This window comes from Canis lupus, chromosome 1, assembly GCF_003254725.2.
Source record: "Canis lupus dingo isolate Sandy chromosome 1, ASM325472v2, whole genome shotgun sequence".
Lineage (NCBI taxonomy): Eukaryota > Metazoa > Chordata > Mammalia > Carnivora > Canidae > Canis > Canis lupus.
The window spans coordinates 66,876,847-66,902,572 of NC_064243.1; the positions used below are offsets into that span (position 1 = coordinate 66,876,847).

General features: G+C 38.5%; 1 protein-coding gene across 7 annotated transcripts in view; it reads right to left on the reverse strand.

Moving 5' to 3' along the window:
* The window catches only part of PTPRK (protein tyrosine phosphatase receptor type K), a 548,248-nt gene that overhangs the window by 237,259 nt on the left and 285,263 nt on the right, over positions 1-25,726 (reverse strand). For all 7 annotated transcript variants that reach the window (XM_035699505.2, XM_025422992.3, XM_025422993.3 and 4 more), the window contains exon 6: positions 14,393-14,567. In XM_035699505.2, coding sequence (XP_035555398.1) covers positions 14,393-14,567 — 175 coding nt within the window. The remainder of the gene's footprint in view (positions 1-14,392; positions 14,568-25,726) is intronic.

Consider the following 25,726-nt stretch of genomic DNA (forward strand, 5'->3'; position numbering starts at 1 on the left):
ATATTAAGTACAGATGGACTTTCTTTGATTACCAAACACTGTGAGACGAGCAAGAGGATAGGTTACTGAACCCTGAACGATTCCCATCCCCCCAAATCAGGGAGGCTTTGAAATCCAAATCACCATGTATTATTAAAGACATGTTAAATATTTCCAAAGTTTTTGTGCAGATACAGAAGCAATGCATTATTCTTGGTATAAAATCCAAGAAGAAAAAAAAAATCCAAGAAGAATGCCCAGGGAAAAGGGGAGGAAGAAGGCAGCAGGAATATTGGAATAGTTTCTTGGCTTTTCAAAACCACTCAGGTGCCAGCCGTCTAGATTCTAACAAAACCTTGGTAGGCTTGCTGGAATCTAAGTCGAGTGGGCACGTACACTGGTTTGTGTGTGCACATTTCTGTTAGCAGGTCAGAATCTGGGAAAGGGACCTGTGGGTATCACAGTTTTTGAAAGATCCCATATTTGATTTAAAGAGGGTTATACCTCTCCTGCTCCTCTATTGAGAGCCCCAGCTTAAAAAAAAAAAAAAAAAGGTAGGTTCTATAAAAATACATACATACATACATACATACATACATACATACATACAAATAAAGTGGTGGGTTATAGCTACACTACGTTTTGTCAGGGGAGGATGTAGTTAAAAACAGTAGGCAAGCTGAGGCACCTGGGGGGCTCATCAGATGAGCATCTGCCTTCAGCTGAGGTTGTGACCCCAGGGTCCCGGGATCGAGTCCCACATCAGGCTCCCTGCAGGGAGCCTGCTTCTCCCTCTGCCTGGGTCTCTGCCTCTCTCTGTGTGTCTCTCATGAATAAATATAGAAAATCATTTTTTTAAAAAGCCAAGCAACTTAAAGCAAACGCACTATTGCTAAAATGACAACTGAGTAATCCCAGTCACGTAGCAGTTAGAATGACTGACACTTAAGAAAACCCACCAATCTACCCAAATCTTGCTTCAAGTAGTATTTTTCTGAATGCTACTATGTAAATGCAGTTACGTGGTGAAGGAAAGAGCATGAGCTCTAGAGTCAGACTTGGGTTACAGGCCCTTAGAGCCACATGGTCTGAGCAGCCTTGCCTACCAGCCTCAGGTCTCCTGGGGGTACAATGGGGATATGAAGAGTCGTCAGGGAACTAGAGATACTTCTCTAGTGTATCTGGTGTATCTATCTAGTGTATCTAGTGTAATGTATGTAACCTTCTCTAACAGCACCTAGCACACTGTAGAGGTACTATAATGAGTGCCTTTTTTTTTTATTACAACTTATATTAAACATTTATATCCTGTTTTACTTAATTTATATTTACTAGAAATAATAAATGTCTTAATCATGTTTACTATGCCCCATTACAGCAATCAGTTACCAAAACAAGCTTATGAGTTGGTGCTCAGCTACCTTCCTCACCAATATATATGGAAAGGGCAGAGAAATTTTATGTGTAAAATTTGAGAGGAAAACCAAACCTCTAGGGACATGCCCGCTTACTGACATATTTCACATAAAGGCCATCTTTCCAGATAACTTTTTAATTTGTCTTCCTATTAACTACATCTGAAGAAGTTCCATTTAGTTGAGAATGGAAGGAAGAGGCATAAACAGAAGTTTTCTTACTCCTCATGGAAAGAAAGTAGAAGAGAGGAAGGAATTAATAACAGATATAAAGAAGACATTGTAGAAGGTTATAATTTCAAGTCTCTATAGTTCCATGGCTACATATGGACTCATAAGACCCTAAAGATCATGCGTCTTACTTATTTTTATTAGAAACAAGCACAACAATTAACCTACAACTGCTCAAAAGTGTTACTCGAATCAGTGAATAAATTAAGACTGCTTTTATTTTTATAATAAAACGATTTTAGTTATTTAAAGTGAATTGAAGAGGAGCAAGAGGGAAGGTGTAAAACTGGTGATATTCAAAACAAATTCTGTTTTGTTTTGGTATTTCAGATACATTCCCTTATAAGAATCAAAGAAAACACACACATTGAGCAAGAGGGCAAACTTTCAGAACCCACCAGGGAGACATGTGCTCCTAATAACAAAAGATATTCATAAAAACAAGTTCAGTTATATTCGAGGCATGGGCAACAACGAAATGTTTTATTTTCAGTATCCAAAGAAGATTATCAGTATCAAGCGGTTAAGCCCATGGTAGATAAACAAGATACTTTCAAAATACAGGCAAGTGAGGCAAGAAAAGAGAAAATGGACAGTGTTGGATATGTTTTAAAATAATTGTTATAAACATTTTATAATCAATTTAAGAGTAATTTCATTTAACACCTTACGTTCAGGATGGTGAAAGGTCACTAGAATATTGCCAAACGCATTTTTATGAGATCAATTCAATTACAACTGTTGCAACAATTCCATCCACAATTTAGACATAGAATCCAATTATCCATTTCATTTTCATTTATACCTCATGGGCTAGATCATTTATCATGTTTCATGATAATGATCAGGAGACACATGGAAAGTGATTTCTGGAGGTAACAAATTACCTACCATATTAGCATAGCTTACAAGATCCTGTCAACAACTACTATGCATAAATATGAGGTAATTAAATTTACAATGTGCAGGAGTGTTTGATATGCTACTTGCTTCCTTCGCAGCTGCCAAAAATCTGGGTTGCTAAATGCAGCAAGCCCGTTTGGTTGCAAATCAGGAATCATTATGCCTTGGAACTCCAACAGGTAGCCAGTATGCAGTGGCTCAAGATGCTGAGATGCAGCTTTCATCACCTGGTATTATTACTTACCACCACACTATCCATCATCCCTGCAGAGACAGGTTGGAACGATGGTCCTGGACCTTCACGTTACTGCTCCTTGAACTCCGCCTCATCCATCTTTTGCATCCTTCCTGACTCACAACTAAGTACCCTCTCCTGGCTGCAAAACCAAGTATGAACTCGTAATACCTTAAACCTACCATGTTTCCCTAACAGTAACTGATTTCTCCTTATTATGGAGCCACTGTTCAGAAAAGACTACTCATGCTTTCTTGCTGATGCCAAAAGGTGCTTTTTGAAATAACCCGAGTTACACAATTCCACAGTTGTAGGGAAATGGTATTGTTTGGTTTCATTTTGTTTTGTAAGTTAGCCCTCAAAATTGCATTAGAATTTTAATGTTATTGATATTTATTAATATTTACCCATAAAACTCAGAAATACAAACTTATGTAAAGATAGACACAGATGCCTATGCCTGCAAAGGTACAAACACTGAAAAGATAGCTCGAACATGTGTACAAATGCAAGATTTCAAACTGAAATCTATTACACGGTTTCAAATATGTTGGATAGTCAGCAACAGAACTTTAAGGTACTTAATATGTTGAAATTGCAAAACAGGTGTTTATCTTTAACACAATATAAACAAAAGAGAAGGGCCTAAAGTTAGATACAATAGTATTTGTGAAAACTGCCATTTAAAATAAATCTCTCACATTTTTTTTCCTTCTTCACCAATTGCTAAGAGAACCTTCAAAAAATGATACCAGTTACTTGGTGCTTGGCATGCCATAAACTATCCAAGACTAAAGGGTTTTAATTCCGCTCCATCTGAATGCTGTTATAAAAGTTTAATAAATCAAAATGATCAAAATGTTCCCAGTGGCAGATTGGGATTCGGTTTCCAATTCAAATTCTCTGTAATATATGGCTTCTCTGACACCTTGCATTTCTGCCATCTACGTTGAATCCCAAACACCCTGCTTTTCATCATTACCATGCATCAACCAGTCTGGTCATGGTAACTACTTTTTAACACTGCTGCACAATACAAAGAAATGTCATACCTGGTGGGGGTTTCAAGATAGGAAAATTGTAGCAGATGAGAACTCTTTATCTACTTGAAAGTAAATATTTTTAAACCACCTGCTGCAGTGAATGACATTCTTTGAGGATTGAGAAATGCTGCTGGCCAAAAGTCTTAGAAAAAAAATCTTCCTCCTCCCAATGTTTTTAAAAAATTGATGCAAGGAAAAGGTGTGTCGAGGAACATTATTATCAGGGGCAATCAAATCCTGAAGAGCAGAGAAAGTGAAGTCTTTAGAGAGCTTGCCTCGTTTCTATGAAGTGCAAAGTGTTTACATGCAACAGGAAAAGAGTTTCACTTAGCTTCGGATCCAATCAGAAATCTACACTGAACCATCAGCGAAAAAAGAATATTTACACATACTACGTTTTACATGTATTTTTTTATACACGGATAATGTCAGGAATAAAGAAAAAAAGCTATCTTTAACAGGGTTCTCTTTCTAAATTTTCCATTTGATTGAATACATCTGCCTTTATCCATAAGTTTAACAACATGAAAAACTATAAAAATACTGGCTAAAGGCTACGAAATGGGAGCTTGCAAAATGCACAAGTGTTTCTATACACTAAGCACTTACTGTTTAATTGATCTTGTGTCGAATCCCTATTCAAGTAACATCCTACAATTAGTCAAAGCCTTTCCTCAAATCCCTAAAGATTTTAAAACTGGGTCTCTAGTAACACAACCAAAAGTTTACAACTGAAATTGATCTGTACTGTTAAGTAAGTTTTTCTACAAGTCCTGATTTCTTTCCATTCCGCTGTGTATTTCCCTAGTACCTCAGGCTGACCCTTCCCACTGTCATGATCTCTCACCTGTGACTTGCTCTTTGCCCCAAACACTCCCTCAAGGTCATCTCAGCATCTCAAGCTCTTCTGACCCTCAGAGCCCCCTAAACTGACTCACTGCGATTTTACCGTTCTCCAAATCACCTCCCATCCTGGTTTTCTGAAACAGATACCAAGACACGAGTAACCTACTTTGAAACCCCCCAAAAGTCCCCAAATTGGATTACAAAATGTAATAGTAATGAATAGTCTAGATTCACATTCTTCCACAAGGAGTCTCACAGTGCACCTCTGGGCTCATCTCAGACTTTCCCCCTGGAGAACACGATGCTATAGCCCGTATTTGACAGTCCACAAGAACATATGTGTTCCCATGTCCTCTGCTTAAAATTTCCTTTCCTTATCTTCAACTATCAAGATCCCGCCCTTCCACTATGATGCAACATCATGTCCTCCTCCAGTGCATTCCTGCCGCCCCAGCAAGGCAATAATGAGGCTGTCCTCCTCTGCTCTACACAGTAATTCCACGCCTTTTGTAAGATATTCTGCAACCCATGTTCTTTCTGTTGTCCGACAATTAAATGATTACATCTGCTGGGTGTTGGCCATGGCGCTGGCTACAGAGACACAATAGTGAACAAGCAAAGGGAATAAATAGTGCTGGACTCTGCCAATGTAGTGATGGAGGCAGATGTAAAGAACATAGATATAGCTTCAATACTGACGAAGAAACACTACAGGCGGAAAAAGCAGAGGTCGTAAGATAGAAGACAGCATGCTGTATAAGCAAGTAAGGCAACCCAGTGCTGCTAGAGTCTGGTGAGCAAAGGAGAGTCTCGTGAAGATCCGCAGAGGAGGGCAGAACCAGAAGAAGGCAGGCCTTGGAGCTGGGAAGAGACAGCTGGAATTTATGCCATGCCAACCAAAAGCCATCCAAACCTGGGGAGCATGGTCTTACTTTGTGTAGAATGAGCGGTCTGCCTGCCAAGGGAATAGTGACTTGAAGGGGGCGATGCTGATGTGGGCAGAGCTGTGAGGAGGTCTTTTAAAGAAGGAGGTGACACGATGAAAGTGAGGGCGGTGAAGGCCAAGCAGGTGCTGGGCACCCAGAGGAATATGTAATAAAATTGAGACCGATGAATAAACTAGGCCATCAATATACATAGTTCTGTGTACTGTAGCTCACTCGAAAGGCAGAGATGCTTGACACTACCACCCTGTACAAATACTCATTCTGCATATACTAATGGAAGGCCTTATGCAAAGATCTTCTGAAAACTTAGAGCTAAATAGTTTTGGAGAAAAAAAAATTGTAAAACAAAGTTGGTAATTCTCTCCCATGCTAGAAAATAAGTATCATTTGGCCTTCGGGTATTTTGGGGAAAAAAAAAAAACTGAGAAGAAACTAGAATGAAGTAAGAATATGAATGCATGCATATCTTTGAGGAAAAAAAAAAAGAAGTGCAAGTGGAGGAAAAGCAAATACAAAGGCCCTACGGCAGGAGTGTGCGTGGAAAGTCGGTTTGTCTGCTGCACATTGAGGCAGGAGGCGAGTGATAGAAATAGATTTTGAGTGATACTCAGGGGATAGTTCATTTAAGGCTTTTTGTACCAGGAAAGAGATTTGATTTCTTTTCTCCCTTAATGTGAAGGGAAACTGTGAGAGGACTAACACAGTGCCATGAGAGTAGCGATGGTTCCTCCATATGTATTTGAAGATGAATGAACCTGCCAATGGCAATTAGGAAAATGTAAACAACCACGTCAGTAAAATTCCTCCCTAACAAGGGAGCAGGTAACTATTCATTTGTTGTTTGTGTGTTTGTTTTAACACAATGACAGATTCTGTGCCGAAATCACTACATCCGATTCCAAATTATGTAATGCTGCAGAGAGACAACAGAATATTTTTAGTTTAAGGCTCAGAAAGCAGAAAATGGCAAGCAAAACAGTTAACTTCCAAATTATATCCTAAATTTAGAAGTAAACCTTTCGTTATACCTGATAAGAGATGAGAACACATCTGTAAAGCCACGATTTCTCCAAAAACAAACATCAGAGCTAAGATAAAAGCTTATATATATATATATATATATATATATATATATATATATATATATAAGGAGAGGTTGTCGCAGACTTATGTGTTAATAAAAACTGCCCACATTTTGTCACAATTATTTAGTCTCTGTCCAGCTCTTAGTCCTCAAACCCGACTTTTAGCACCAAAATGGTACGACTTTACCTTTTTTTATAAATAAAAGCTAGTAACTATAAAGGAAACACTGTCCATGCTGAGGACTAACAAAACAGAAATGTTTACCTGTTCTTATTTTGTGTTGACTTTATGATTGTTTTTCATTCTTTCTAGACTAAATGTCTCTTAGAAAAGGAAATAACATAATTTATATTAACCCAGATGGAAAGAAAAGTGCTTTCTGCAGTACAATGATCCACTTGGTTGAACGAGTTGGTTTTCACTGCTTCACCAGGCATCTGACTTCTACCGAACATTCTGTGTTTTCTGTTTGCTGCATATTTCTTAGTTGGGTTTCTTAGTAAGTCAGGTTCCTGATGACATTGTACCGGTCAGGATGTGTATTACCTGGCTTCAGTGGTAAACAGTTTATTCTAAAAAGCTAAGCTCCAAAGCCCACCCGTCAGTCATACGCCGGTCAGGGAGGCCTATAACTACTGACTCCCCAGACGGTGAAGTCGTGGGAGAGGAGAACAGACCAGAACCCAACCTACTGAAGTAATGTCCCAAGTCCCTCTGCAGCACTTACATTGTCATCCTAAAAATACTAGGAGTTAACTCCCTGCCCTACCGACTGATTTCAATCTGTCAGCCAAAGAGCTTCTGTTTAATTGACATTCTAGAAGACTCCCCCAGTCCAACATTATTTACTAAAATTGTCCTTAATAACGGGCTTGAATGGAACAGCAACTTAGGTATGATATTTTCTATTTGTTACAAGATCTTATTTTTTCCTATGGAATTAGAAATGCAACCAAAATCAAAGTCAAAAATCTGTGCTAAAATATTTGGCAATGCTACATTCCCCTATAAAATTAATTTAATTATAAATTGCTTGAGAGCTGGAACGATGTCTGCTGTTTCTTCACAATTTCCTGGTGCCTGTTTCTTAACCATTTTCATGACTCTGTAAAGGCTGCTAGCTGATTTTCCAATGAAGTTGCAAATTGACTTCATTGCTTCCTTTTTGGTTTGGGGTAAGAGAAAGAAAAATAGTCAGCAGGGAGGGGATATAAATTACAAAGACACTGTTAGCTCTTGAAGTTAACATAACTCCTCTGGAAGAAATGGGTCCAAATTACATTTATCACAAACTCCAAGAGAACAGAACTGAGAGAATCAGAAGCAAAGTACAGGCCTAGGAACAGGGCTCTGAAATCAAATTCCCAGAGCTCACAGAAAGAATTATTTGGCATGCAAATCATCCTGCTTCCTCTTTGATCCTTCTCAAATTCTTAAGAAGTGAGCTCCAACAAAAGCAAACTACAAAAATTCACTACAACAAACAGTGACCAGCACCTCAACTGCTAAACATTACGTGGAGCTTGACACATGAATCACCTATGAAAATACACTAAAAAATCCTTTGGGAAAGAACTCCGACTGCATTTTTATTTTTAAAACAAACAAAATAAATAACAGGAAAATAACCACATGGGCAAAACAAGCACGGCACTTTGCCATTTTCATGAAGTTGCCTAAGAAAACCCAAGAGGAGGGTATTAATAGGAAAAAGTATTTGAGATAATGGCGTACAAAAGGAGACAGAACAGAGTCTCTGTAATAACACAGTACCTGAAATGAGGACATCGAGGATCCTTTTGCTCATTTAGAGTTTAAAAATGTACCAGACACCTTGTACATTGAATCACCTGCATTACAAGTAGCTACAATGAATGAGAGGAGACTCCAAATGTTTCTTTTATCATACTCAAGGGTAGCAAAGTAAAATTTTAAAACATACAACATTTGGACTCTCCTCCAAATTTGAGACATTTGGTTACCCGCCCCCCCCCACCTCCCCCCACTGACGGCATGTGCTTTCCTAACTATACAGGGATAGTCGGGGGAAATTAGTGTGTTGTCAGTTCACGTGTTCTTAGATTTTCATTACAGGTCAGAATTTATAAGATAGAGATATTTAAACTGAATTCTCCTAGATAACTCCAAGTTTCCTGTCCAGGTGACTAGTTTTCACAACAGAAGCAAAGAAAAGGGATCTTCAAGCCACCGTTAAGAAAAGGGATCCTCAGGCAGCCCAGGTTGCTCAATGGTTAGCGCCTGCCTTCAGCCCAGGGCGTGATCCTGGGGTCCTGGGATCGAGTCCCGCATCGGGCTCCCTGCATGGAGCCTGCTTCTCCCTCTGCCTCTCTCTCTCTCTCTCTCTCATGAATAAATAAAATCTTTTTAAAAAAATCACTAGTGTGTGGTATTGAGCAGCATGCTGCCAGACTCAAGCTAGACGCTCCATGGCCTTTAACCACCAAAGAACAGAAGTATTAGTACGTGATGTTTTCCACTTCCCAAATGTCCTTGCTTCTAATATAAAAACATTAAAAATGAAAGATTCAGACCTGATTGACATCATATACAAAAAAGGCTAGAATAGAATGTATTGGTCCAAATCAAAATTCACTTGTCCATTCTTCTAAGTTCCTATCTTAAGAGAATAACTCTCTCTGAATAACACTGTGCCCTGGAATCCCACGTACAAATGTTCTCTACTGGATATTCCAGTTGTCTTTCCACTTGCGACCATCCTATTTCTGATACTTGTGGGAGGTGCTAACCTCTCTATCCCCAGGTAGATGAGACCAAAGGCGTATGTAAGTTCACTGCTGTCCTATGACCATGGGGAGACCCTAGTTTAGGACAGAAGACAAAACTATGCACTGTGGAGAGAACTGGAAAGAACCTGGATCTTTCATAACTAAATGAACCAACCCCCTAAAGCCTATCTCTGTACCTTCCAGGTACAAAAGTCAGTAAATACCATTATTTTTAAGCTAGGTGTCAGTCATTGTTTTACAAAGGGAAGTAGCAACAACAATCCAAACCCCTAGTCATTTTAAACACCAAAATTCGTTTTAGAGGTCCACCTACTACGCAGAGGAAGTAGATGGACATCCACCCTACCGACTCTATGGCTAGAGGTCGCCGGGACTCATCAAGAATAGATAAAAATATAAACTGAATACTCTTTACACCCACAGCATTTTGATGATGGCTGGTGGTTGGTATTAAAATTCAAAAAATAAACCAACAACAGAGACAAAGAACAAAAAAAAAAAAAAAAAAAAAAACTGTGTTTTTTCACATTAAATAACTTAAAATGTGATTGGAGTTTCACCAAAAAAAAAAAAAAAAAAAAATAGAAAAGCCTAAGTAACAAATAAGAATAGAAATGGAGTATCAATGGCAGCAGACAGGACTTCACAGGTTTGGTGTGGGTCAGTCAGTCAGGATGGACGGGACCTTTAATTTAGAGACGCGGAAAGGAATGCAGAAGATGGCAAATGGGGTAAAGGATGAGACTCTGTAACACAATTTAGGCCACAAAGTCAGCGCTTTCCATTGAGAGCTTGTAAACACCATTTCAACCTGTATTTCACATTTTCTACCCTTCAGTTTTGTAGAAACATGGAGCAGAAACATCTGCTCTTCATCTCATCTCTGTAAAAACTTTTTGTCAATGAAGATGGGCTTCCACAGGCTGAAGACATTATCATTACTCAAAATGGTCTGGAAGCGATGCTAACGTCATGACAAAGTAAAGTCTGTTCCGGCATACTTTTTATTTTTTATTTTTTTTATTTTTTGTCTTCTGGCTGTGGGAACGCAGAGATCAATACTCTCCAACACAAGAATTTTGCAGTGAAATTTTTATTTGTAACAAACAGAAGCGAAAGGCCCTTAAGCCTGCCCTGTCACTTTCAGTTTAGGAGAAAATGCACTAATAAACTCTTCCCCTTGGGTCATTTTTGACAACAGGCAATACTATGCCAGCTCTTATTAAAGACTATTCATGTCACTGCCCCAAAAATTTCCTTTAAAATTACCATCTTTTGTATCAAAGTAACAGGATGTCAGCTTTAAAAGTGCCAATGAGAGACAGGACCTGTCACCACGGTTGATTCTCAGCACTATTTTAGCACCGGGATCGCTGATCTCAAAGGGCGGGTTTTTTTGGTTAACAATATTTCTTTGGTGGTTTATCTAGACAAACAAGAAAATGCATTGCTTCATATTCGCTTTCAAATAAAACAACGAGCAAAATATCACCTCTAAGTATTAGAGATGTAACCACCTACCTAAAATATGTTGAAAAGAAAAGAAAGCCCCCAAAATTATCAAAGTATGTTTCTAAAAGGTTACTGGACTCCGGATAGCAAAACTGAAAGCACCACTGTATTTCAAACCCACAGGTATCACAGAAAACCCGAAATAAAATGTAGGTTAAACGGCCAAACTTTGGAAAAGAAAAAAAGTCAAACTTTTCTATGAAACCCAAAGATTCCCACTTGTCAATCTTCCTGAACTATGCATTGCACAAGTAATGCTCCTAGAGCAGCCTTCACGCATTTGTCTCCAGGAAAAGTAAACCACGCGTTGATAAAGTGATAAAATCTACTTTTTGATTCAGATAAACAAGAGAGATCTTGTAACACCAAAATAAATCTCTTCTTTGAAAACACACACACATAAGACAACTATCCAAGAAAAGGAAATGGAACTTTAAAAGGGAGCACCCGGATAAAAAGTTCAACTGTGCTTCCTATAAAGTGCTGAATACACTACAAGACCACTGCCTCAGAAAGGGGTGTGCAGGTGTATAGAGACGCACACGTATACACACCTGTCTGCATACATGCGCGCACATACGAGTAACCGCGAGGTGGTCAAGTGCGCTCTGCACCATTAAAGGCCACCAGCCCCTGCAGGGCTGCCATCAAATGCACAGAAGAGCACCCTTCGGGATTGGCGAGCCCCAAAACTCAAGAGCACCCCCAACATCCTGCCCCCATAGCCTAGTAACCACTGGGAGCACCACCCCGGGACCCTCAGGCCTTCCACCGTGGGCTCAGGTGAGAAAGAGGCTACAGCAGGCTCAAGAGAGACAGGTAGACCAGCATCTCACACGTAACAATTGTCTCCCGTGTCCCTTGCCTCATCGCTGATCACCAAGATACTATCCTGTTTTCCTATTACTCAATTATCTGCGACTGTGATTTCATGAAGTTGAGCAGATGAGAGGAGCAGACTCTAGAGACACAAGAGAAGTCTTATTTAATACAGAGTCAGACCCAATCTACAAAGATTGACTTCTAAAAAAAAAAAAAATGATCTCTCAAGACAGAAGCCTGACAAAGGCCGGTAGCATTGTTTAATCTCGAGAACGTGAGATAAAGCTGGGGTGGACAAGGAGGAGCCCAGCATCAGGACTCAAGCAACACAGGGTTAAGTTCTGGCTCAGTCAATTATGAGATTTTTGTGGCTCTGGGCAATTACCAAATAGTCTGAATTTCAATTTTCCTCTCTCTAAAGCATTAAAGGTTAAAGTATTAAAAATCAAGTAAATCTTAAAATGAAATAATGTGTGTAAAAGACACTGGATGTCAAGCATTTAAAATAGATTAACTTGAAGATGGATAGATCGTATGTTCTCCTTCCAACCTCCGGGCCCTGACACGTGCCTTGGTCTCTGCGCGGCACGTCTGCTGGCACCCGGACCTCTCGTTCCTGCCCCCACATCCACATCCCTCACCTGGACAACCTTTCTCAACCTTCAGATCCTCTCTCAAAGAAAACTCACTCGTGAAGACCTTCCTGGATGTGTCGGATAAATCTCAGTTCAGGTTAGACCTTCTTGTTAGGATCTCCTAAACTCCTACCTACCTATCTATCTACCTCCCTATCATCTATCTATCTATCTATCTATCTATCTATCTATCTACCTACCTACCTACCTAGCTACCTATCTATCTACCTATCTATCATCTATCTACCTACCTATCTACCTACCTATCATCTATCTATCTATCTATCTATCTATCTACCTACCTACCTACCTATCTACCTATCTATCATCTATCTACCTGTCTGTCTGTCTATCTATCTATCTACCTATTTGAGAGAGAGAGATAGAGAGAGAGAAAATGAGCACAAGCACGGGGACAGGCAGGCGGAGAAGCAGATCCCCACTGAGCAGGGAGCCGGATGTGGGGCTTGATGTCAGGACCCCGGGGTCATGACCTGAGCTGAAGGCAGACACTTGAGTGACTGAGCCCCTCAGGCGCCCCAGGATCTCCTAAACAACTTAAGGAGATCTTGGTAGTTTATACTTATTTACATCTGTGTCACCATTGCTTGCTGCTGACTTGTTGAGTCTACTTAACAGAGCTGTATTCCTCTAGATTTTCACACAGATAAGCGATCCCTCACGTCTGAGGGTTCCGTTCCACAGCCACCGGACCACCGTCACTAAGATTTTAATCGTCATCTTTTTTGAGTGTTTATTTTTCTTCGTAACACATACCATAATTTGCTGCTACATTTTCAGTAGTCTTCCACATGGTGTGCCTAACACCCCTCAGGGCTGAGCTCTACATGGTCGGGGGCTCTGCATTTTATTTACAATTTTATCTCCACAATCTGGAACAGTGTGTATATTCCATAATATCAGGAACCCAGTAACTTCTGAATGAAGTTAATACACATTGTGCACTCAGGCTTGTTTCCCAATATTCATCGCAGATATATACTGATACGTGATAACCCCTCATAATTCCTCCGGCAACTCTAGTGTGCAGAAATGTCAATGAGGCGGGTGCCTGGGCGGCTCAGTCAGTCAGGCGTCTGCCTTTGGCTCAGGTCATGACCTCAAGGTCCTGGGATCGAGTCCCACATCAGGCTCCCTGCTCCACAAGGAGTCTGCTTCCCCCGCCCCCTCTGCTTGTGTGCTCTCGCTCGCTCGCTATCTCTATCTCTCTCTCAAATAAATAAAATATTTAAAAAAAAAGAATATTAATGAGGACCACTTAGCAAGTCTAACTTTCTAAGATCCTCGAGGGGGTCATAGTTGGTGAACTTCACATCCACCACCACTGGGTTTTGATTCTGTTAAAATTTACGGATCTACATGGGGATAGAAACTCTGACCTTGTCATGGCTACAGTGCTTTGAAGAAAAACACTGTACCTGTGGAACTATTTTAAACAAGAAAAGCAAGCCTAAATTAACATGAAAACTAGACGGCAGCAATATGGAATAAGGGTGTTTTTTAAAAATATTTTTATTTATTTATTCATGAGAGACACAGAGAGAGAGAGGCAGAGACACAGGCAGAGGGAGATGCAGGCTCCCTGCAGGGAGCCCGATGTGGGACTTGATCCTGGGACCCCGGGGTCACGCCGTGAGCCAAAGGCAGACGCTCAACCACTGAGCCACCCAGGTGTCCCAAGGAATAAAGGTGTTTTGCATGGTTCACCTTATTAGAGCTTTTTAAAATAGATTCCATTCTATGGGAAACACTTGTTAAAACCTTGTTCGACAGATAATACAACGGTCTTACTTTACCTGAAGACATCAGCAGAACTTTTATATAATTTTTTTAGTGACTTGAGATGAAGAGCAACAGGTTCAAAAATCAGTCAAAATATCTACAAGGCTGCTTTTGTTCTAACGAAGCCAAGCAATTTCATGAAGTGAAAGCAAAGCAACCAACCTTACCTCTTACAATAAGTTGAGCGAAATTGGACACCCCGGAACCTCGTTCTGACTGAGTTACACAGCGATACAGATCCTGGTCAGTTTTTGTCACTTCCTGCAATCTAAAGGAAGCAGCAAATCTTCTGTGATTGATGTTCTTAGTCTGGGCTACTGGGATATCTTCTCCATTTCGTCTCTGCAAGCAGAAACCAATCTTTAAGAAACAGGTTCTTAACATTTCCATAAATCTAAAGCATCTTAGCAACCGATTTCTGTGATAAACTATTCTTGTTCCTAAATTAGGAGGAAAACGTCTAGGTAGCCCCACAAATTTTTACCACTATCATTCAACCCCCCAAAAGCATGGAAATAAACTTTGGTATCCGTTAGGGGCATAGCACTGGCATTATAGCTTACTACTATTTTCCACGAAATTGTTATTAGATCAGAATATATAAATTAACAGAACAGTTAATGGCCCCTTGGCATATGATTCACTGCCCCCCTCCTCCTTGAGTATACGCAGGGGGACTTCTTTTAGCCCTTATTCTATACTGCATGTGCTATGTAATAGGTTTGTCCCCATGGGAAGACCAAGAGGATGCCCAATGCAACTTAGTATTCGAAATGTGTAGCATATGATCTGCCACAGAATGACAATAAAATACTGATGAATAATTTAGAGTCAAACCAAAATCTGTACTCTGCAAACTTTATCTCTTTGGCACTAATGACAGCCAATTTATACCATTTAAGAAAAGTAATCAAAAGAACCTAAATGCTAATAGCATATCTGTCAACTTACAAAATGAAATACTGAAAAGCATATTTATGATATCAGGGTACCTCACACAAGACAGTAAGTGTAAGCTATAAAGGAGATGGTTGAAAAAGTCAACTATAATAAAATTTATAACTTCTATACATTGAAAGACATCATAAATAAAGTGGGGGAAAAAAACCCCACGAACTGTGATAAGATATTTGTCATGGAAATAATCCATCAAAAGATAAATAGCCAGGTTATGTAAAGATCTTCTACAGTTCAATAAGAAAAAAGACAAACAACCCTATCAAAAAGTGGACAGGCTATAAAAAGAGAAAATGTGTTTGTCTAATAACCAAGAAAAGAGATCCTCAACCTAAATTTTAAAATGTCCATATGTCAAAGACAGCACAAAGGGCAAAGAAAAGTTGTAATGATGAGAAAGAACGGGTCACGAGCCTCAACCTCATCTCTTGTTGGTGAAATGCTAAATATCCCTGGTGTCCTTTCATACGACTTAAAACATGAATTCCTATTATTAGATGTGGAAAACAAAACCCCTAAAATTATTAATGGATGTTCAAAATATTAGACTCATTTTAGAAGATAATTTGCTACTATCTAGTAAATTTGAAGACGGAAATTCCTTAGCACACAGCGGTCCCACTTCTGCATTTTGACATTTGAATCACTTTTGCACATGTGATCAAGGAGATACGCACAAGAATGTTGAACTCAGAACCACTGCAATATGGGAACAGTTCAATATGGGAAAGATCCAAATTTTCCTGAATAGTGGATAAGTCTTCTTTTTTTTTTAATTTTTTTTTTTATGATAGTCACAGAGAGAGAGAGAGAGAGGCAGAGACATAGGCAGAGGGAAAAGAAGGCTCCATGTACCAGGAGCCTGATGTGGGATTTGATCCCGGGTCTCCAGGATCACACCCTAGGCCAAAGGCAGGCGCCAAACTGCTGCGCCACCCAGGGATCCCTGAATAGTGGATAAGTCACCTGAGATTTATCCATTCAATAAAATACAACGTAGAAGTTTATGCAAACTAAAACCGCAGTGTGCTGGCAAAATGCTGAAGAGCTAGCTCTTAACCAAAAATAATAAACTGTTGATTTGTATCATGGCTCATTTTCTGTGGTGTAAATACTCCCACTGTGGCCACTTTCAAATTACCTGTGTAATATCATTTGACTCCTAAAATTACTGAAAATCAGCAATAGCAATCCCAACCAGCTCCACTATTCCTCTGGTGTGAAATACACATATACATGTTTAAACCCCAGATAAAATTCCTTAACAAAAATTAATACATGAAATAAAAATGCAAAATGTCAACTTCTTTTAAATTTGAGTGGTGGGTACATTAGTGGTCATCTTACTGTTTTCCATAACTTTTTCATGGCTGAAATACATTTTTTAGAAGAGTAAATAATAAAAGGATCATTCTATTACTTTCGTAATAAAGTTTTAAATCCTAAAACCCACCTCTCCACATCTGAAACGATGCATTTGTGCATACTATGTGGTATATATGTGCGTATGCCTATGCATACACACACACATTTACCTAAGGACCCAAAGTTCCAACTACAATTTTACCGTAGTTTATTCATTCAGCTTATTGTTAATTCTTTCCTTACCCACCTATCCCATGATTTCTGCACTAAGATCTCTGATCATTCTCCTGGATAATAGTGAAGAGAAAACACAGCTTATATTCAGAAGCCCTAAGATATAAATCCATAAAAACAAGTCTAGATTCTCTTTCCCTCTCTTTCAAACCACACAAACAAAGCCCTTTACATATGCACCTTTCTGGCTGCCCTTTTTTCAATTACTACATCCTTTGATAAGGTCTTTCTAACCAGAAGGCACTCTATACCTGCAAGTACTCTCACTTCCTCTTCCTCTAACTTATCCCTCCAGTGGTGCCCTCAACCTTTGGCCACCTTCCTCTCTGCCATTTATATTTCTCAGCTCTTCAAGACCAGCCAAGTCCGGTGGCCACCCTACCTTCTGAATTACCTTGTGCATGCACACACACCCCCATGTCTTTTAATGCCGTGCCTTTCAAAAGCCCATCTTCTTCTGGGAAGAGATTCTAAGTACCCTCAGTGTTTCCATCTCAATCATCATTATTTCATCTTTCCACCTTAATTGCCATTCATCTCATGATACTATTTTCCTCCAAACTTTTCTTCTATGGCCTTACTCTCCTTCAGGGAAGGCCACCATTAACCAGTCCATCCCTTGGGGACCACTCCACCACAATCCCACTCACCTACATCTCATCTTCGGGAATTCTGAGCATGCCCAAGTATCATTCTCATCACAGTTATCTACCGGGCAAAAATGTCCTCTCCACCATAGTCCTGTGAATATTATCATGATCCCAAAACTCACGCTGGCCTCAGTGATGCCCAACAGCCTCTTTTACTATCATAGAACAACCAAGTTCCCCTGCTACGACAGTTCCCTCTAGAACGACAACGGACCATGTGGTTCTCCCATTCCTTCAATCCTCTGCATTTTCAATGAGACCTTACTTGATCCTTTACTTTGCAACCAGACATCAAAGCCTCAATGACTGGCTTTTCTATCTTGAATTTCTTCTAATATATTATTTTTCTCTATATATGTCTAGGCCTAGATCTAGATAGATATAGATACATACTTTTTCCCCCCTCTTTGTATACTGAAATCACCCTAAAGATAGGTTTTCTAGTCTTATTTGTATGTATATACATATATATTTTTTCTTCCATGCCATCACATATATTATCCTTTTTTAATAAGTGCTCAAGTTCTTGGTTAAAATGAATTAAATTCACTGATGTTTTCAGAGACAGGGATCACGTAAGCCTTCCTTAGGCTTTTATAAATTATTTTAACAAAAATATACTAACCATTAATTAAAATAATAATAAAGAGAAACTACATAAATATAGAACCTCAAAAGCATCTGGAGATCATTTATGCCAAGCTATTTCTGAACAATAACTTAACTTTGAGACATTTAGGGGCCTGCTTAAGATGATTCAGGAGTACACAAAGCCGATTATGTTACATTATGTTTATATTTGTGTTTATTAATATGTTAATATAACTGTAAAATATATGAGCTTATATAGGATATACATTATTTATATAATTAAAGGGCACAGTAGCTATACATGGTATTCATTTTTTGAAATAACAACCACCACTCATCATACCGTTATACCTTCATAATACTTAGGCTTATCTTCAATAACATTTAATAAGTGCCTCCATGTGCCAGATGGTATATAGGCTATTATCTTGGTTCTATTGCTGCTATCTCAAAAAAAACCTATATGATAATTATTCCCATTTAAAAATCATAAAATCAGGATTCAGAAAGATTAGAAATGTGATATGTAGCCTGTTAGTAGGATTAAAACTCAAAACCAGGCTTAATGACACAAAATCCAGCAGTATTTCCTTTAACCTAAACCAAAGCTGCTTTTATTCACTTATATTATAGGCCTAGTCCAATGAATTGATTGTTTATTGTAAAGCCTTGATTAATGCATTGTACCAATGAGAAATATAATCTACTATACTAGGCATTGCATTATTTACTCAGCTTCCAGTAATGCATTACAGTTAAAAGTAGCAAATGATGACATGTACGTTTGAGAAGTCAAAAATAATGATAACTTTTCTTTTATAATCCAAAATAATAGACCTTTGCCTGACTACAAACTATCAATTTAGCAGAATGGGCAGTGCTATGAAGGAAGAAAAAAAGAATGTCAAATTTCTCCCTTATGCAGCCGTGTTTGCATATAGTTTTCTGCTTTTATGTTATTCAGTTCCAGGCTCTTTAGCTTGCTTTAAAGTTTTTTTATATGATTTCTTCATTTTAAGTATCCCCAACTCTGAGAAATGAACCACAAAATTATATGATCCAAGGATTATGACCTAACACGTTGCCTTTTTCTCTCCCCGACTTCCCATATCCTCATAATGCTTTCTTATTTGCTAGGTCTCCAGTACAGGTTGCTGAGACTTGTCACTTACCAAATAAGCCTGGGCAAGTCATGACATTCCCTAGTATTATTACCTCTCTCTTTAAGTAAGCTTCCTCATGCAGGCCATAGGCAGTGTTTATCTGACAAGTTCAGTTCCTGGCTTAAAGTAGTGTAGTGATAATATTGGTTAATTCTCAACATCTATAATAGCCAAACCTATATTAGTCAAACCTCTTATACTCAAAGTATGCTCTACAGACCAGCAGCATCAGAATTACCTGTCAAACTGTTACAAATACTAAGTCTAGAGATCACTCTCAACCTACTGAATCAAAATCCACATTTTCACAAGATCCCTAGGTTAATGGGTCAAGACATTACAGCTTGAGACACACTGGTAGAAAGCAATCATGGAGATTCTATTCCTAATAATAGTGAAAGTGTTAAAAATGGGTATGTACCCTGATTCTGGCCAATGAGATTCGACAGAAACAGGCCAATTCACTTCTAGAAAGGTTATCACGTCTCAAGAGAAGACACAGTGGGTCCTCTTTCCTTTTTCTCCATGTTATGACTAAAACTACAAGAGCGGACTGGTCAATGTGAGAGAAAAGGTGACACACTGAGGATGGCACATTGAGGAGAAAGACAGAATCAAGTTCTTGATCAAGTGTCTGAAATGGTATCAACCACTGCTAGACCCCCTTTGCTCTTTCTGGACTTCCTGTTAAGGGACACAATACACTTGGTTTTATACCACTTTCGGCTTGAACTCCTAAAGTTAAAAATATGACACAGTTTCTCTCAGCTTTTCTTTTCAAAGCTTGAGAAACAGAATTAATCCAATTTAATTTAAAATTAAATAATGTAGCTCTTCGAATACTTGCAGGGATTATTTCACTCTGTTGACTTGAAGAAAAAATTAAATTAAATTTATCATTTTATTTATTTTTCACTGCCTTTAGTGGGCACATGATGATATATGATCCCTCCATCCTCTTAGAGCCAGAGAAACTGTTAAGAGGGAAACTGTTTCCCTACATTTGGTATTTAGGTTCCTGTTGAATACATTAAGAGGACTAAGAGGATGGCATATGATTTGTCAGTACTTGCCCTTTTGTCCAGAACTAAACTCAAAGTAAATTTGCACGATATAATTAACTAAGGTTGAAGTGAGTCATACAACAATCCAGTCAAATTAATCCCAAGGAACTGAGGGTTCCTTACCAGGACTTGTCTACTATATGAATGCTTTTTTCTTTCTCATGAATTATTATTGTTGTTATTATTATTATTATTAAACAGTTAAACCAAGAATTTTAGAAACACAAAAGATTTTAATGACAAAATTAAAGGCTTAGAAATTTAGACATTTCTAAAATTAGAAACATTACTGCTTTGAGATAAACTTATTTATGTCCATTAGAAATTATTATATTTATTTCAACAGATTAAGCATTTAATAGAAACATAGTGTTCTAGGAAAATTACACTAAAATGACAATACTAAGTTGGCCAACATATTTGCCATTTGGCAATGAAAGGACTGAAGAAGGTGAATGGTACTTGACACAGGAAAAAAAGGTGGCAAATATAATTCTAACTTTAAAATGCAGGGTAAAAATGTACTGGGAATAACAAACTACTAGACTCAATCATTAACCAAGTGTAACAAAATGTAAATTCAGCTACTAAATAAGAAAAAAACATTTTAATCTACGAAGCACAGGTGTCTTTGCAGCCTTGTGGTATGAGGAGCAACATACAGGGAGCATGAGTAAATGGACTGAACCATGCCTGATGGAAGATGACCCCTAGGTTCCAGTCCTGAAACAATCATTTATTATCTTCACAATTCTCATTATATCTCACATCTCCACTTTTAATCTAAAATTGGGGGGGGGGAGCGGGTATTTATTTGTACCTGCTATGCAACACACATGGTGAAAATATTAATGAGATAATTGTACAAAAGTTCTCTTTGCAAATCCTAATAATAGCAATATGATAAAGAAAATAATCAAAACAATATATAGGTACATAACACATTTAATAACTGTGATGGTCTTTTGATCATTCAACTTGTCTAGGCTACACACAGTCCCAAGTTATTCAAACTAGGTGTCCCGGCAAAGGGATTTTGGAGATAGAATTGAAGTCTATAACCGAACTGACACTAAGTCAAGGAGATTATCCTAGATAATCTGGGTGGACTTGATTCAATTTGTTGAAATGTTTTAAAAGCAGAGCTGAGGCTTCCCTAAAGTTGAAGAAATTCCACCAGTAAGCAGCAACTTGAGTTTGTGCCTGAATATCCCTCCCAAGGGTTTGACCTGCTAACTTCAGACTTGCCTCACCAGCCCCACAGTCACATGAACCAATTCCTTGTAATGAATCCTTTTCGGATTAAGAAAAAAAAAAAAAAGAAAAACATATGTGTGTGTGTAGACACACATAGGCATACGCGTTTAATGTCTGAACACTGACTGATACAGATGGCTTTGTTACCAGAAATGCTTCTGGAAGACAGATTTTTTTTTTTAAGGATGTGTTTTCTGATCTGGTTTGGTTCTGGATTTCCTAGAACTGGCTCTCTAGACCTGATTAGATTTAGAGGCAATAATAATCCAGGGCATGATGTAATAAAGAGATGCAAAATATTACTGTGAGATATCCCTAATCAAATATGTATAGAAGGTAAAGTTCTGGGTGACCAGGTATTTGTGACCTTAAAATATTTTAGACAAACTAAAGAATATAAAGAATGGAATTAGCTGGTTGCCTCAAACTACACCAGAGAAAATGGAGAATATAAAGCTTGTGAGTTTACAATTATAAAACTATACCATTCATATTAAGAGGGAAGTCGAGTAGAGCAAAGAGACCAAAACAATTAAACTATTACATTTGAGGGATTCCAGCAACTTGGTGGCAGTGGGATGACTTTTCACTCTTCCTGAATCTGCCACATAAAAAACAGAAGAAACAACAAGGGAAGGTAAGGGGGGGAAAAGGTCCAGACAAAGTAGAGATGAGAACAAAATCAAGAAATCCCAGAAAAGCAAGACATAACTCACAGAAACAAAAGAGGTGATTCTTGAAATCGGGGAAGTTTTCCTTAACTCCACATCTCATTTTTAAGTTTCAAGACAACACAACTCACATAAAAATGAACAACTTAAAAGTATCAAGGTCAAATCCAACATAAAATTATTGTAAGTCTAAAATAGAAAAGGAGCAGAGTACAAATCCCAGAGTCCCTGAAAGTCAGGAAAATATGCCCACAAAACATCAAAACTGAAACCTAATATTTCAAGCCATGCTACAACACATTAAGAAAATGACTCATGACATGAAAGAATAATATAAACTAATATTATTAAACTCATAAATAAGATGACAGAACTCAAAAAATTAGAAATGAAAGAAAAAAAGTAATATTAGAAATCTGATTGATCAGAGGAAATAAAATCAACAGGTGATGTCTTAAGCAAAATAGAATGTGGGGGAAAAAGGGGCTTTATTTAAAATGAGAATAAAAAGGATTTCAGAGAAAGCGACTATTAATGATGGAATGCAAAGAAGCTCAGATACAGAGATAACACAAGTCCATACAGAAGTAAGGAAACAAAACAATACAAAGTACGAAAGTCATAATTAAGAGCATTTTCTAAAAATTGAAAAAGAAGGTTTTGTAAATACATATTGGAAGAACATACCCCATACCTGAGAACAGTAGCCTAGAATGATACAGTGATACATATTCTGGTAAAATTAGAATCTTTAAAAAAAAAAAAAACAGGAAAAAATCCTTTGAATATCTAGAAAAAGCAGATAAATGAATTAAAGGAAACAAATATTATCAGGCTTTGATAGCAAGGCTTTATGCCAGAATGAAATGAAGTAACATACTAAAGTTACTCAAGGAAAGAAAATGTGAACAAAGGATTTTATATCCTGCAAAACTGACTTAAGAATCAAGGGCACAGGGACCCCTGGGTGGCTCAGTCGGTTAACCATCTAACTCTTGATTTCAACTCAGGTCATGATCTCAGGGTCGTGAGATCGAGCCCCGTATCCAGCTCACACTCAGCACGGAGTCGGCTTGGGGTTCTGGCCCTCTCCCTCCACCCCTCCCCCTGCTCATGGTCGCACACATGCACTCTCTCTCTTTCTCAAATAATTAAATAAAATCTTAAAAATGAAAAGAATCGAGGGCACACAAAAAACTAATCAAAGGCACATATAAACTGTTATCAACGTCCCAGAACTCAGGGAATATTAGTTCCATGGGCTAATCCTGAACCTACTAGAAAGTAGGCTAATCCTACTAGAAAATGACCTTCAACCAACTAATGTTACTGGGAAGACATGAGGTACAGGCTGATGGTGATCATTAAAAACACAGTTGCCTGTGGAACTAAATAAACAGGGGCTGTACAAGAGACAGTATAGTGGCAATGGTTCTACGCTAGGAGTTAGATGGTACGAGGATCCAAAATGACATCAGAGTCTAAAAACGAGGAATTACAGAGTATTCTAATTCTCCCTTCCCCTGTGTCACTGAGAACCGAGAATAGTAGCAGGGAAAAAGAAGCCAAAGCTGACAAATCATAATAGAGAAAACATTAAGTGAAAATCTTTAGGCTTGAACTTGAAATATCAGTAAGAACTCATTCCTATTTTATCTTTAAAGACACATTCTACCTTAGTTCTGTTCACAGAAAAGGTCTAACAAAATGAGAATCCACATCACGGAATAAAATGTCTTTACTAAAACCAGACCAGGGCACTGGGTCTGGTGAGGAAAGCGTACAAAATGACAATGCAGCATCTCACAACATCAGACAGCAGGAAATTACCAAAAACGACTGACGTCACACCAGGAGAACTCTGGAGCCAGCTTGAAGAGGTTCTCACTGCCTAAAGATGGGGCCGTCTGAGTTTTAATAGTAGTAATAATAGTAAAAATTACAAAATATTGAAGTCAATTAAATAGGTTTAAGTCCATGAGTTCATAAAATAATAATAATAATAATAATAATAATAAAAGAAGAATCCATCACCTTCAGAGAATGATAATCAATCAACTCATTATATTGAAAGCCAATAACTAAAGCAAAGATGAGACCATTTATCCTCCCTTTCCTTAATGAAGTACGTCACTGGGTAGTGACAGGTAGATGAAAAGTATCTCTTCCTTAACTAAACTAATACAAATAAATAACAGAATTAGCATATTACAACTTGCAGCCTGCAGCAATTGATAGAGGCACGAAGCATCGATGGCTATGAATCCTTTTCGGATTAAAAAAAAAGAAAAACATGTGTGTGTGTAGACACACATAGGCATACACGTTTAATGTCTGAACACTGACTGATACAGATGGCTTTGTTACCAGAAATGCTTCTGGAAGACAGATTTTTTTTTTTTTTTAAGGATGTGTTTTCTTACATATCTTTCACATCTTTCTTCCTTAAAAAAAAAAAAAAAAAAAAAAAAAAAGGTAAGAAAGAGAGAGACATGGTGTGCCTCCTGTAACCATACCAGGCACCCCCTCCAATACTGCCAAAGGATCAAACTGGACTCTGGGTGTGGCTGCCAGTTTACAAACAAAATCGGAAGAGCGTGTTTAGGTGAAGAGGACCCTGGTACACCAACCCTAAAATGCAGACGAGAGCAAAACAACAAGTCAGGGGTCCGGGTTCCTCCTCAATAGACAAGCTGTGAAGAAAAGAAAGGGGCAGAGGACAAACCCACAGTTGAAAAGAGACTTTAAGACACTTTTAAGCATTAGGCAAGACTAATTTAGAGCATCTAGGAACGCTCATATAAGTGGAGAAAAAAAAAAAAAAAACTATGACCAAAACATACAAGGGCTAAAAGTTAAGAAGACCATTACTTGTAGAGGAACCAAGCTGGCCCAGATGTGCGGGGACGATCCCTCGGGGGCCCCAGGGGTGGCGGGCGAAGGCCCTGCCTGTCCTGGGTGGGGTAAACTCCATTATAAAAATTCATTCAGCTTCAGTTCTTATTTGGGGGTGGTTTTCTGTGTTTTGTTTTATGATAAAATGGGCTTTATGAATATTAGATCTTTCTGGTAGATTGCTTTTCCTAAAGAAGAAACCCCGCCTGCTAGCGGAGCCCCGCGCTGTCAGCACGGGTGGCAGGAAGCCAGTGGGAAGCTGCGAAGTGCTCCATGTGACACGCTCAGAGGGCACCGGAGGGCAGCTGGGGGCACAGCAGAAGAGTGAGTTATTCTTGCACAGAAAAAAGCGGTAGATTGTTATTTATAGATGTCAATAGGAAGAAATCCTTGAGCTTCTATCACTGCCGGGCTTTTACAGTCCCACTCCAGGGATGGATGACAAAGCTAAAGTATTTCCCACACATTATTCATTTATAATCAATTATGTAATCTGCAGACAACAAACTCAAGAGTTTATAAATTATTGAAGAAGGAAAAGAATTCACACTATCTTCAAGGCATCGAACGCCTTGTGGTGGAGAGCCACAGAAAGCCATCCAAAACGACCCTGGGGGTATTTAACAATCCTAAAAATTAACTATGATTAAATGT